The sequence below is a fragment of the Anabrus simplex genome, chromosome 10 (genome assembly GCF_040414725.1).
Source record: "Anabrus simplex isolate iqAnaSimp1 chromosome 10, ASM4041472v1, whole genome shotgun sequence".
Classification (NCBI taxonomy): domain Eukaryota; kingdom Metazoa; phylum Arthropoda; class Insecta; order Orthoptera; family Tettigoniidae; genus Anabrus; species Anabrus simplex.
In genome coordinates, this window is record NC_090274.1 from 6,854,142 (window position 1) to 6,867,751 (window position 13,610).

Sequence of the window (13,610 nt, forward strand, 5' to 3'; positions counted from 1 at the left end):
GAAATATAATAGTAAGAAATAGGAGATTGCTATTTTTTAGACGTATCTATAGAATGGACCTCCATGAATCTTTCCCGGAACTGTCGTTTTCCCGTATTAATCGTTCAATTTATTTGGTTCCAAAAATATTCCACATAAACCAATGTTAAATTTCCTTGTATCTATTGTTCCTCAAACTGACGTTTTATCGCATCAATTGTCAAAAAATATTTGTCCTCAACCATAATTTTCCCTGCATTGATCGTATGTAAGAAAATATGCGCAAAAGCTTTTTGAATTTAAAGCGACATTGCAATACTCTAGCATTGAATAGTAGCAACTTGGTACGTGAGAATGTACGAGCTATTCAGAGTTGCTAGCCTTGAGCAAGGATCTTGTAGGCAGGTTATTCACGCACAACCTTACTACGAATCTCCTGGCGCCAGTGCTTCGCTCCGACCCACCAACAGACCCTGTAAGAACACACTGTAGGCACTGTAAAAACACAGATTTGCCATCATTTTCTGTGTTGCTATTGGCCAGCTAGGGCTGCCACCTTGCTTGAAAATAACTAAATCGCGCAGTTTAAAATAGCCACGGCGTGCGCCGGGTACTTCTTAATTAGTCACAGAGTGATTAGTCGCATCGTACCTTGTGGAGTGTGTGGGATGCTAGATGCCTGTTGATCGCTTTGTTGATCCCTGCCCAATTGTCTTATTACAAGCAGGAACTAACCGAAAGTCACCTTAACCGAAATGCTCTGGCAAAATTGTTTTTTAATATTTTGTTTTTACCCTCTCGTTCTTAGTTGTCGATATTAGTTATTCTCTTGCTATATGTGCTGAGACCTACTAGGCAAACCGTATTTTTATATCATGACTTATCCCAGAATGCACGTGTAGCATAAAACAAAACAGTTTCTTCCCATCTAGTTCGTTCCATGATACATTTTTTCTTGAACAAGCAGGAATTATTATTATTATTATTATTATTATTATTATTATTATTATTATTATTATTATTATTATTCGGACTATACTTCAGCTTCTGTTAGGAAACCAGGGAAGTCCAGCGACCCTTCTCCATTCATATTTTTCTTTCACCCAAGGTCGTTCCACTGGCATTGCGGTTTTATACCATAGTTCCAGTGCTTTTCGTACCCCATTACAAAATAAATGGTTCATTATTTCAGATTGCTTTGCGCTTTGTTGAACAAAGCAATGAATCTACACCAGCTGATGTACTGTTGATTAAACGGTGGCCCGACATACTGTAGCTGCACGACAGCGCTGCACCAAGAAAATTCAGGAGAAAATCACTGATTTTTTTTTACAATGAGTGACATGTAAACATTTTAATGTTAATATACAGTATGTACCTCTGCTTAACAGAGTTTATGCATTTTTATTTTGGCATTTAACTTCCGAAAATATTTACCATGTATCATCCGCAAAAACGGGTCATCCGAAGTGGCTCCACCCCCTTCATTTTGGATAAACAGAGTTCTACTGTAGTATGAGCATGTCCGGCTCCATGGCTAAAAGGTTAACGCGTGTTGGCCTTTGGCCCAAGGGGTCCCGATCGGTTTGGAGATTTTTACTTTCCTTAGTTTATTCCGACGGTTCAGTGGATGTGTATTTGCCGACTTCAGCATTAGAATTCATCATAGGTAGGGCCATATTTTCATAGGCGCTTAGATCGCCTGTCATGCAACAATTACACATAATTAATCTCATGATGCGACCGTATTGAAGTTACATAAAATTTTATTTGTAACCACCCATTCAATACAATATACTCTTTATAATTAGGGTATAATCATTATACCATATTAATTATGGGACATGTTTCGCTCAACATAGCAAGCATCTTCAGCCATTAATACTCAAATATTAGGTTAGGGACCTGAGCCAGAATTGAACTTAAGACAGTCTCTTCATATCTAAAGTTAGCCATGTTACAATAAAAGAATGACCATTGGTTACAATAAGTTGTAAAATGAAACACAAAGGTATATTAAGAATGTTACAATATGTGTAGCAGATTTAAATTTTTTTAGCTTACAGCATCATAAATTACAAAGAAGTGATTCTCTGGTTGAGAAACCAGTCATAAGGAGTACCAATGTTTTACAAAGGTTATAAAATATATAAGCGTACGAAGCGTGGATTAATGAAAAATTCTTTATCGTGGAATAATAAATCACATGTCAGAAAAATGATAAGCCGAACCATAACACATTCATGTTGTACTAGTCAAATGGCACTTTATCAACAGTAGCAGTTACTGAAGACACAACAGTACTTTTATTATGTAAACTTGTATATCTTCTATGAACACATAATGGGGAGTTCAACTAGGCCTTAGGTGTGACATGGAAGCAATTAGACGCATGTTGAAGTCATCATTGGGTAATTTACTTCCTTATTCTGATCGCAAGCTGAAGGAAGTCAATTCCTCTCTTATGTGGTCTGGTTGCATCCTGTGCTCCATCAGGAGTTCTTGACTTTGTTGGATGAGGCAGGAATGGTATCCTGTATGGCGTCCCCACGTCGTTACTTACAAAAACCAAACCCCATGGGCTACCAAGCGACTGCTGCTCAGCGCAAAGGGTTGTAGGTTATCACAACAAATCCTCTCACCCGGTATTCTTAGCCTTCTAGACTGAGACCGTGATCTTGCTGTCAGATACCACCACGTAGGCTGAGTGGACCTTGAACCAGCCCTCATATACAGGTAAAAATCTCCGACCTGGCCAGCAATCTGAACCCGGGGCCTCACTATCACTACCACGGGGCTGGCTTTATACTTACTAGAGCAGAAAAGTACTGGAAAAAAGCAACTAAGTGTCAAATCAAATTATGTATTGTCATCGTGCCTGCGAAAACCTCAATGTGATAATGCTGCGGGAGGAATACTGAATTGTTAGGTGTTGGCGGGGTAGACGAATGAATTTTACAACTGCTAGCGTCTAACTCTAAAAATTTATTCATGAACTACTTAATCTTAAGATTACACACCAACACAAAGACATACCAAGCCCACAGTTTACACAACTGGTCGATGTGATGTACACTGTCCGCTCACTCCTTACAAATCACTTCGTTCGCTGTTCCATGCTGGTGCTCATTGTTCTCTTCCACGCTGTTCCAGTACCCGGCGTTCACAACACAACGGCAGGCCCAAGAGACTCTACTTCGCGGCAACAGACAGGCAGAACAAAGACTCGGTTCCACAGACTGCCTCCGTAACTATGGCTGTAACCATCTCGCTCACTGAACTCAGCTAGACAGCACTGGCAAGTCTCGCCTGAATCGTGTACCTGGGCTCGCCCCACCTGAATGCTTTGAGAAGGGAGATGCCTCCAGAGTCTTCCAGAAAGGGAACACTGTTTCCTCACCGTTCAGATACTTCTCACGATGCCGGAGGCCTCCGATGAGGAAGCAGGGCAACGGCAGAAACCTGATCAATGTGCGCCGTCTCTCCCAATAGGTTCACTGTGCGGCCGGCGAGAAGCGAGGCCCCAACGCAGTGACGTAGCTCGTGATCCACTCCAGGCTCGCTTGCTCCTCCCCGCCACTTACGACCATGTCACAATATTTTCATTTCAGTGATGTACATCTTGTTGTGAAGCATCTGTTGTAAAGATTGTTTTTTAATCTTTATTTCTAGATTTGATCAGAGTACTCGTGGTTTTACATGCCGGGACAGTTCCTATTATAGGCCACGGCTGACACAAATCTCCGTGGCCTAAGAGACAGGGTTACTCTGTCCAGGTACGGAATTAAAACTTTAACCCACCCACACTGAGTAGAGGAGGCTAGCCTTGCACCTCGACGTTCCCATTCTCCTGCACTGTGGCCAATGCTGGGACACATCCACCTCTCCTTCTCAGCAAATCACATCGCCAATACAAATCTCTGTGACGTAGGAGGCCCGCAATAACATGTCTCCCTCTCCCTACCAAATAAAGGACATACAGATAGAATTCTATGAAGTAACAAACCCAAAATTTAGACATTTAATTATAGTTAAACAAAAACAGTCGTTTGCATCTTATCTGTAATGGTAATTATGTTGCTCACTTGAAAATTATAAACATGCATCTTAAGAAATGCTGTTACAGGCTTGCTGCATAATATACTATCATAGTATGTAATATTCTCAAATTCTTATAACAAAAAGAGATTAAAAACCTCTTTTCAAAAGTGCAAATTTATTCATGTATGATCTGCTCAGAGGTCCACTGTATGTATTCTGTTGCAGAGTCCTATCGATGGAGAGCTCTTCCAAATCAAACACCTGCTCATCTTGAGAGAACAAATTGCTCCTTTCCAAGTAGATTTTACCATCAAGGAGATGAGCTTGGACTTCAGCAAAGTGAAGACTGCAGGTGAGTCCAGCTGACGATCATGCAGAGGTTTTATGTTTCATATAATTCATAAATAAGAACTGTTACGTGCCCGTCATTCACGGGTTACTTTCTGTAATTACTGTTCTGTCGGAAGTACGAACCCGAGCCCACGAATATTAAATTCTGCGGAGTTATATTATAAAGGGATGGAAAAGCTCGAGGTGAAGTTAAGATTGCTGTAACCGGCAGCAATACTACTGTCTATTTGTGATTGCTGTAATCACCGACAATACAGAGAGTGTGATGGAAAGTCACGCGGCCTGTAAGCTGCGTGGAAACTTACTAGCAAACAGGAGTATCGCAACTATTGGAAATTGGCGGCATTTAAGAAATCATAGAAGTTCTAGAAGGAATGTTATCATGTTGACAAAGAAGAGAAATTACTGAGAAAACAGGATGTTTAAGTATGACATAGGGCAGTCACGTATGCAATATGTGGAGTATAAAAGAGGACCAGCCGAAAGGGTCGTGTAGCTATTGACGGAAGCTGTGCCGCGCTCGTGAGAGGAGACTCATCCGTGAACCTGTTAAGAAGAAGACCAGTTGATACAGTAAGTTGTGTTCCTTGAGTATAGTAGCGCGCCAGGTAGGACACGAGTAAAAGGACAGTAGCCCGTGGTTTTCTGTGCCTAACAAAAGGCATTAATGTCAAGTGTATATAATTGTAAATAGTTCAAGTAAGAAATAATATATATTGACGGAAAAGAGGAATAGTCATTTCTCAACTTAGTATTCACCGAGAAACCTACCCGCTCCTAAACGGCACTTGCATTTCATGGTCTGGTAAACTTGCTCGCAAACACACTATCATTGAACATCCGCTGCTGCCGTAACTCGCGCAAGCAGATTTTCCCCTGACTTCAGCTGGTCTTGCAAATCCGACGTTTCCTCTGACCCCACAGGAACGACATAAGGCTCGATGCCACTTGTGTAGCAGTGAATGGCGGTCAAAAACAGAAAAGTATGACAAATTGAGAAAGACAGCAGTAATCTGAAACGGTTTAAAAGATACACATGTGGTATACAATAGCAGTTTTTTTTTTTAAATTTCGTGTGGCTATTTCTAGCCGAGTGCAGCCCTTGTAAGGCAGACCCTCCGATGAGGGTGGGCGGCATCTGCCATGTGTAGGTAACTGCGTGTTATTGTGGTGGAGGACAGTGTTATGTGTGGTGTGTGAGTTGCAGGGATGTTGGGGACAGCACAAACACCCAGGCCCCGGGCCATTGGAATTAACCAATTAAGGTTAACATAGCAGGTGAACTGTGATGTTTTGCGAATGTGAGGACGAGCGTGAGGAAAGTGATGCATGACAGTTTTCAGTTCTGTGAGTGTTCAGTGATTATTGAAAAGTATCTAATGACATTTCAGTGTGCTATGCATGCTTGCTGTAAATTGTAGCACAAATGTACTTTTATTGGCCACAAAATATCCCCCCTTCCGTTGGTAAAGTCCGTTCCTGGAATCTGTGAAGTGACGGTCAAAAACAAGCCGCCTGCACAAGCAGTGCTGTAGATAGTTGGTCCAGTGGTTAGTCAAACCGAAGGGGATAGTGTAGTCAGATGCATGCACATTCTGTAGATCTGTGTTATTTGCAAAATGGTATGTGGGACCCTCAGAGTGACTTCGTACAGGACCATACTTTGAGATTTGATGTATGGACTTCAGTACATTTTATTGAAATATCTTGACGTAATGAGGATTAAGTTGTATGCAATATTACACAGAATACACGTTTTTACTCAGTTTGTTACAAAATGTGAATTAGATGCTACAAAGTGCTGAAATTGGAACTCAGAATGGTTGCTCTGTTTACATGTGGTGGTGTGTTGTATTGCAGCCTTCGGACTGCTCAACAAGCGGAAGAGGCTCTTCTCACTCGGTACCAACAACGCCCTGCTCGAGTTCCTGCTGGAGGGAACTCCCCAGGTGAAGGAGCAGTTGGTGGACTCCCGTAAGGAAGTGGACCGTCAGCTGAAGAGCTCGTGCGAGGCCTTCATCGGACATGCGACCAGCCAGCTGGCTCAGCCCATCCTCTCCTTCTTGGAGAAGGTGTGTACCACTGTTTTACGTCCTTCATAAGCTTATATTACCAGTAGTAGATAATTTTAAATGTACGCTATGGACAGAGCAGGAAGGATAAACACAGTGGCATTGTCAGTGTAAGTTGCAAGAGGAACAAAAGACAAAAATGAAAACACAAAATAACAATCTCCACATCTGTATACACAGTCAGCTCCCTATTCATACACTGACCTCTCATTATACGAGTACAGGAAAGGAACATGATTTTTAATAATAATATTTTACACATTTACATGTTATAGAAAACAAAAAGTAAGTAAGTTTGTAACAGCATGTCCATATTGAGGGGCTTTGGGTATATAATGAGGATGGAGCCAGTAAGGACAGCTTATGTTATTTAGGAGAGGTAAGTGGCAGGAAAACAGATGGTGGGAAGACCAAGAACTCACTGGACGGACATCGTAAAGATGGACATTGCAGATCGGGGAAGGACACTGGAGGTCGTCATTAACCCATTCTGGTTTGGGCCCAAATATCCTTAACAAACGTTCTGGACTGGGAATTTTTAAGGATAAAAAAAAATCTCTCTCTGTGCCTGTAGGAGATATTTGCACAATTCTCTTTTCTTTGTGCTTGTTCAAGCGTCTAGTTTTGAAAAATGATGTTTGTTTTATGTCAGCTGTCACCTGAGATTTTAAAATTGTTTATAAATTACACCACGTTTTCCAGATGCAAAAAAGTCTGACGGATTACTAAGTAAGTATAGTTTTCTGAAATACTGTTATATTTTGATAATGTAAAATGTCTGTTGCAATTACAAAACAACATCAGTAGTGAAAATGATATAACAGTAATACCGTATTTCACGGCGTAATCGTCGCATCCTTTATTTTCAATACAAAAATCGGACTTTAAACCTTTAATTACATAATCGTCGCACGTCCAAATTTTGTTCACTAATCTGGTTAAAAGGTAAAGTGGAACTGCAACGTAAGTTGCACATGAATGCGCAATTTAAATACGTGTATGGTTTATGGGCAATTTGGCAACACAGTCACGTTTGCGACATGTTGCACAACGTATAAATAAATAATACCGGTATATGTACGACGCATGGCTTACCGGTAGACTATCGGCAGTTTGATAACGTGGTCGCGAGACAGTGTACTATTTATTCACCACCTACATATTATGAGTTCCCATTTGAAATACGTAAGGCTGTAAGTTATTGCTTATCGGCAACGTCGCCAGGAAGTACCGGCTAGGTAGGTTGAATGGACCTCGAACCAGCCCTCACATACAGGTAAAATTCCCTGACCCGGCCGTGAATTGAACCCGAGGCCTCCGTGTAAGAGGCAAGCACGCTACCCCTACACCATGGGGCCGGCTCCTGTGTTATTGCGCACGAAGTGAAATCCAAGATGATAACTCAGATTTCCACGGAATTATTCAGCCGAATTATTTACGATGTCTCAGTTGTCATCGCTAGACTCTTATCTTACTACTACGTCATGTGTCCGGGCATGGGATGAAAACTTTTATCCAAGCAGTCAAGATAATTATTATCCAATGCTATTAAAGTTTTATTTTATAAACTCGTCAGTAATGTAATGTAAAATCATCAATAACTGGGAAGAAATATTAACCTAATTACCGTATGTTTAAAAGAAATTGAAAAAAATGAATGTTTGTTACTGACATCTCGGAATACAGTCAACTATACAGTAGATTTACACCGCGCTAGCTAGAGCTCCGGTTTGCGAGCTTTGCGCAAGCGCAGTAGTGTGTCGCAACCAACAAGCTAAACTGATAAATTGTTGCATGCTTCCTTGCTGCCTAACAGTATTGGCTGCTCTGGAATGGACAGATCACAGATGCATTTATTTGTTTCAGATTTACGTGATTACTGTAGACATGTGTGCGTGAGAATTTAAATTTTTAATTTGTGTTTTGGGTGTTTGCAGAAATAATTTGTTTTAATAATTACGGAAAGTCATTTATATCGCAAAACATTAACGTGTGAAGCATTTATAAGCGATTATGGATAAATATAGAAACTGTTCTGCGGGCTTCAAGCTAAGCGTAATTGCCTTCGCTGAACAGCACGGGAACAGAGCTGCAGAAAGAAAATTTTCTGTGAGTGAAAAGTTGGTGCGTGACTGGCGGAAAGTAAAAAAACAAGCTAAAAAGCACAAACCCTTCTAGACGCGCGTTTAGAGGTCCTAAAACAGGGAAGTTTCCTATAATTGACGAAGAAGTGTTTAGGTACGTCAGTGAAATACGTAACAATGGCTGCAGTGTATCATATGAAATGTTACAAATTAAGGGACAGGGGGTAGCGTGCAAACACAACATACCGGTAACTCAGTTTAAGGCGACTCGTGGGTGGATTAAGGGGTTCATGCGACGACACAATCTGTCAGTGCGAAGGAGAACAACACTAAGCCAAAAGTTGCCTGCTGATTACACGGACAAGATTGTAAATTTTCACCGATTTGTCATACGTTTGCGCAAGGAAACTTCGTACTTGCTTTCTCAAATCGGTAATGCCGATCGAACTCCAATCTTTTTTGATATGCCTCGCAACAGCACTATTGCGCTAAAAGGATCACGCAGTGTATTAATGATAACCAAAGGTAGTGAGAAACTGCGATGCATGGCAAGGCTAGCCATTACAGCTGACGGGAGAAAGTTGCCGCCTTACATCATTTTCAAGAGGAAAACGATGCCTAAGAATATACAGTTTCCCCGTGGAATTCATGTACGAGTGCAACCAAAGGGTTGGATGGACGTAGAACTCATGCTGGACTGGGTTAAAACTGTGTGGAATAGAAGACCTGGTGCACTACTAAAACAACCAGCTCTGCTTGTTTTAGATAGTTTCCGAGGTCACCTCGTGAACGAAGTGAAGCAAATTCTCACTACAAATAAGACACGACAGATAGTCATTCCTGGTGGTCTAACATCTGCTTTGCAGCCACTAGACGTATGTGTTAATAAACCCTTTAAAGACCACTTACGTCGATTTTACAACGAGTGGATGATGAGCGGCGATCAGCAATTGACGCCCGCCGGAAATATCAGGCGTCTACCCTTGGACTTGTTATGCTCGTGGGTGAAGAAGAGTTGGGATCTTATACCACCTGAACTAGTCTCCAAGAGCTTCAAAAGGACTGGGATTTCGAATGCACTAGACGGTTCCGAAGATGACGCAGTGTGGCAGGGAGACGAAGAATCTGATACTGGTATTAACAGAGGCGAGGACGGCGCATCAGATAGCGAAACCTGCGATAGCGACACCGAAGATTTGGAATAAATTGCGTACCGGTAAGTCCGCATTTCACAACAAAGCGATAATTTTTTGCAAGTGTAATATTTTAACTTTAATACTCAAATTAATGAGAAATTAACTTAATACGTTCATTTTTATTTTCAGGTTGGAAAAACGTTCGCCGAATTGTTGCGAAAAATTATGAATTTTGTTTTAGACTATTTTAATTATTTTGATGTATAAACGCGAGTATTACGTGCATCTTAAATTTGTATCAAATACAATTTAGTTATAAATACATTTTTTGAGTAATACAAATACTGGTATTAAATATTCATCGTATAATGGTCGCACCCTACAATTTTTTTCGAAAATTTTGGTATAAAAAGTGCGACGATTATGCCGTGAAATACGGTAATTGTTCAATAATAATAGTAAGAATTAGGTGAATACCATGGAGGCTTCAGACCTTGGAGAAGCTGTGCAGAACAAATCATCACTTTAAAATTAGCCATAGCATATTACAAGAAGCAAAACAAACCTCTCGCAATTACCTTCGTGGACTTTATGAAAAAGCTTACGACTGTATCCATAGACCTTCAATGTTGAAAATTTTAAGAAATTTCGGGCTCTAAAATTAATCAAATTGATTGAACTCACCTTAACCAACACTAAATCAAAAGTCAAGTTCAGATGGGAATTCTCTGAGCCATTCATCATAAAAACAGGCTTAAGACAAGGAGATTGCTTGTCACCACTGCTGTTCAACTGTGCCCTGGAATATATAATGAGGGAATGCTACAAGAGTAACCCAAAGAACATCTGAATTGGAAGACCCAAAGACAACATAAGTTTAAATTGCCTAGGTTTTGCCTATGACCTTTCTCTCTTGTCCAACAATATTCAGGAAACCAGACAACAAGTTAGGAATATATCACTACAGGAAATAGCACAGAAAATTGGTCGTGGAATATCTTTTGAAAAGACAGTAATCATGTTTACTGATCCACCACTCATAAACAAAATTGCCATAGGAAACCAAGAAATCAATGAAACCTCAATGAAAACCAGCATGGCATAACAGAATAAATAAAGTGACCAGAGCACAATATGTCACGAAGAATACCTACAACAAAAAGGCCTGTCAATAGCAACAAAATTAAAACATTACAAAACAGTCACTCAACCAGAAATAGCATAAGCAAGCGAAACCATCTTCAAAACAACTAACACTACACAAATAGACAACATACTCAAGATAGAGAGAACGTGCATCAACAAATCATACCAAAAAGACTGACACTGGAGAGTAGCTTCTAATGAAACAGTCTACAAGGAAATAGAACCAGTAATGAGCACTATCAGGAAGAAACGCATTTCATTTTTTGGACATCTAATCAGGACACCAGAGAACAGGATCATCAGGAGAATAATAGAAAAATGATGGAATAGTAAGTGCAACATTAAGTGGATTACAGAAATCAAGGAAGATATATGAACTACAATTTACAGTGGAAGACCTAAGAAACAAAACTGACAAAATAAAGAAACTCACAAACAAACAAACCAGACTGCAAATCAGAATCAACAAACAGGCAATAGGAAGGGTGATTTCCGATGAAGAAAGGAGGATAAGATCAGAGAGAATGAAGAAGTACTGGGCTGACAGGAAACTGAAAAATTCTTTGTATAAAGTTGGCTAGAGTGGTCCAATGAAGGCCATAAAATGTAAATATTTATAATGATGACAAAAATGGGAGCTCCTAAGAAATGTTATTTGTATTGATAAATTTTGTCAAAAGTTCTTCTCATATGTAAAATTATTGTTCCATTTACCACAAAAGACTTCTGTTCCAGAGAAAATACAGTCTTCTAAACGTAATTTGCCTTTGTGTGGTAAATTTAAAAACAATGTGGCATAAAAAATCCTACATCACACACACGGCAATAATATGTTTTCTCTTTCCTGGCCCATTGTGCATAAAATTATAATTACATACCATCACTATCATCTTCACTCTGATTATGTTCGCTAACATCACCCTCTGAGCCACTATCATTGCATAAAATATCAAAAATTTCACTTTCATCAAGCACTTGTTTGCCGTGAGAAGCCATGTGTAAGAGCACAGTGAGTGACAACGTCTACTAATGCATACTCATCGAAAATATCATAAATTCTCTGACTTAGATAGATAATACTGACATTAGCTTAAATACTCCCGTAATGAATACATGAAGAACCACGACGTAGCCACCAGAATGCGTGCATAGCTCATTCTCGATTTTTAGTGAATTGTCAAACCTTTCTACAGGCAATGCTCGCAGTGGAGCTTCAGCGTAAATTTGGCCGATGTGAGCTATGCTCACAGTTAGACAGGAAAGAGTTAACAAGGGAATTTATCTTAATATGACAGAGTGGAACAGACTTGCCACCAGCACCCAGGAAACTGGAACTGTAAAATGTTGAAGATGATTAAAAAAAAAATTCAAAGCTGATGACAATGCAAGTTCAAATACATTCTACTGATGCAAACTTCACAGAGGTAAAATCTTTGATGTCTCCTGCATGTTATTTTATTAGTACAATCTTAGTCACACTTCAGAGAAGTGAGTCTGCACAAACTCCAGAGTTGGTTGTGATCCGGTTTAGTTTTCACCATTTCCGCGAGGTAAGAGAGGTGACTGATGGCATATCTTAAACTCCTAAGGAGCGAAAGCCTTCCCGTCATGAGACCACTGTCGCACCATATCGCAGTTCTCACGGATTAGTCTCGCAGCTGTCTTCGTAGGAGGCTGCCTTGAACGAAGTCTGGTTAAACGAGCGTCGGATACGTCAGCATGAGTAGGAAGATGCTGATTATCGAGTATCTTACGGTATACTTGTGGAGATGAGGTGGAGGGATGTAGCTCAGAAGTGGCACCAGAGATCAATGATTATCATTATCATCTGGAGCACTTCGCAACGTCAGGCTGGGTCTGCTGGGAACATAAACCACCTTTTCTCTTCTCTCACAGTCGTCTAGTTCCCTCCTCCTACCTCGATGTTCTTCTTTACAGCTTCCAGCCATCTTCCTCTAGGTCTCCTTCTCTTCAACTCCATTTCTAACATATTTCTTGGTATCCTCTCTTCTCCCATTCTCTTAACAAGTCCATACCACTGCAGCCTCTTTCTATCTTTTTCTGTAGGGGTACCTCGTTTAGCATTTCCCGAACTCTCTCATTTCTTACTCTGTCCATTCTTCTTGACACCTCTGAAACTTCATTTCCACTGCTTGTATTCTACTTTTATCCCTCTCCTTCATCAACCATGTTTCTGATTCATATGTCAAAATTGGCACAAAATAAGTCGTCTTCTTCTTAATCTGTTTACCCTCCAGGATCGTTTTTTTTTTTCTCGGACTCAGCGAGGGATCCCACCTCTACCACCTCAAGGGCAGTGTCCTGGAGCTTCAGACTCTTGGTCAGGGGATACAACTGGGGAGGATGACCAGTACCTCGCTAAGGCGGCCTCACCTGCTATGCTGAACAGGGGCCTTGTGGAAGGATGGGAAGATTGGAATGGTAGACAAGGAAGAGGGAAGGAAATGGCCGTGGCCTTAAGTGAGGTACAATCCCGGCATTTGCCTGGAGGAGAAGTGGGTGGGAAACCACGGAAAGCCACTTCCAGGATGGCTAGGTGGGAATCGAACCCACCTCTACTCAGTTGACCTCCTGAGGCTCAGTGGATCCCATTCCAGCCCTTGTATCACTTTTCAAATTTTGTGGCAGAGGCGGGAATTGAACCCAGGCCTCCGGGGTTGGCAGCTAATCACGCTAACCAGTACACCACAGAGGCGGACTGGCATGAAATAAGTCTTGTAGATAATTCCTTTACATCCCTGTTCCATATCAGTCCTCCCACACTCTTAAAGAATCCACTT

At 40.8% G+C, this 13,610-nt stretch overlaps 1 protein-coding gene across 2 annotated transcripts in view; it reads left to right on the plus strand.

The window, feature by feature from the left end:
- The window catches only part of Cog3 (conserved oligomeric Golgi complex subunit 3), an 83,537-nt gene that overhangs the window by 49,890 nt on the left and 20,037 nt on the right, over positions 1 to 13,610 (plus strand). For both annotated transcript variants that reach the window (XM_067155072.2, XM_067155071.2), the window contains exons 12-13: positions 4,246 to 4,372; positions 6,232 to 6,443. In XM_067155072.2, the coding sequence (XP_067011173.1) occupies positions 4,246 to 4,372; positions 6,232 to 6,443 (339 nt within the window). The remainder of the gene's footprint in view (positions 1 to 4,245; positions 4,373 to 6,231; positions 6,444 to 13,610) is intronic.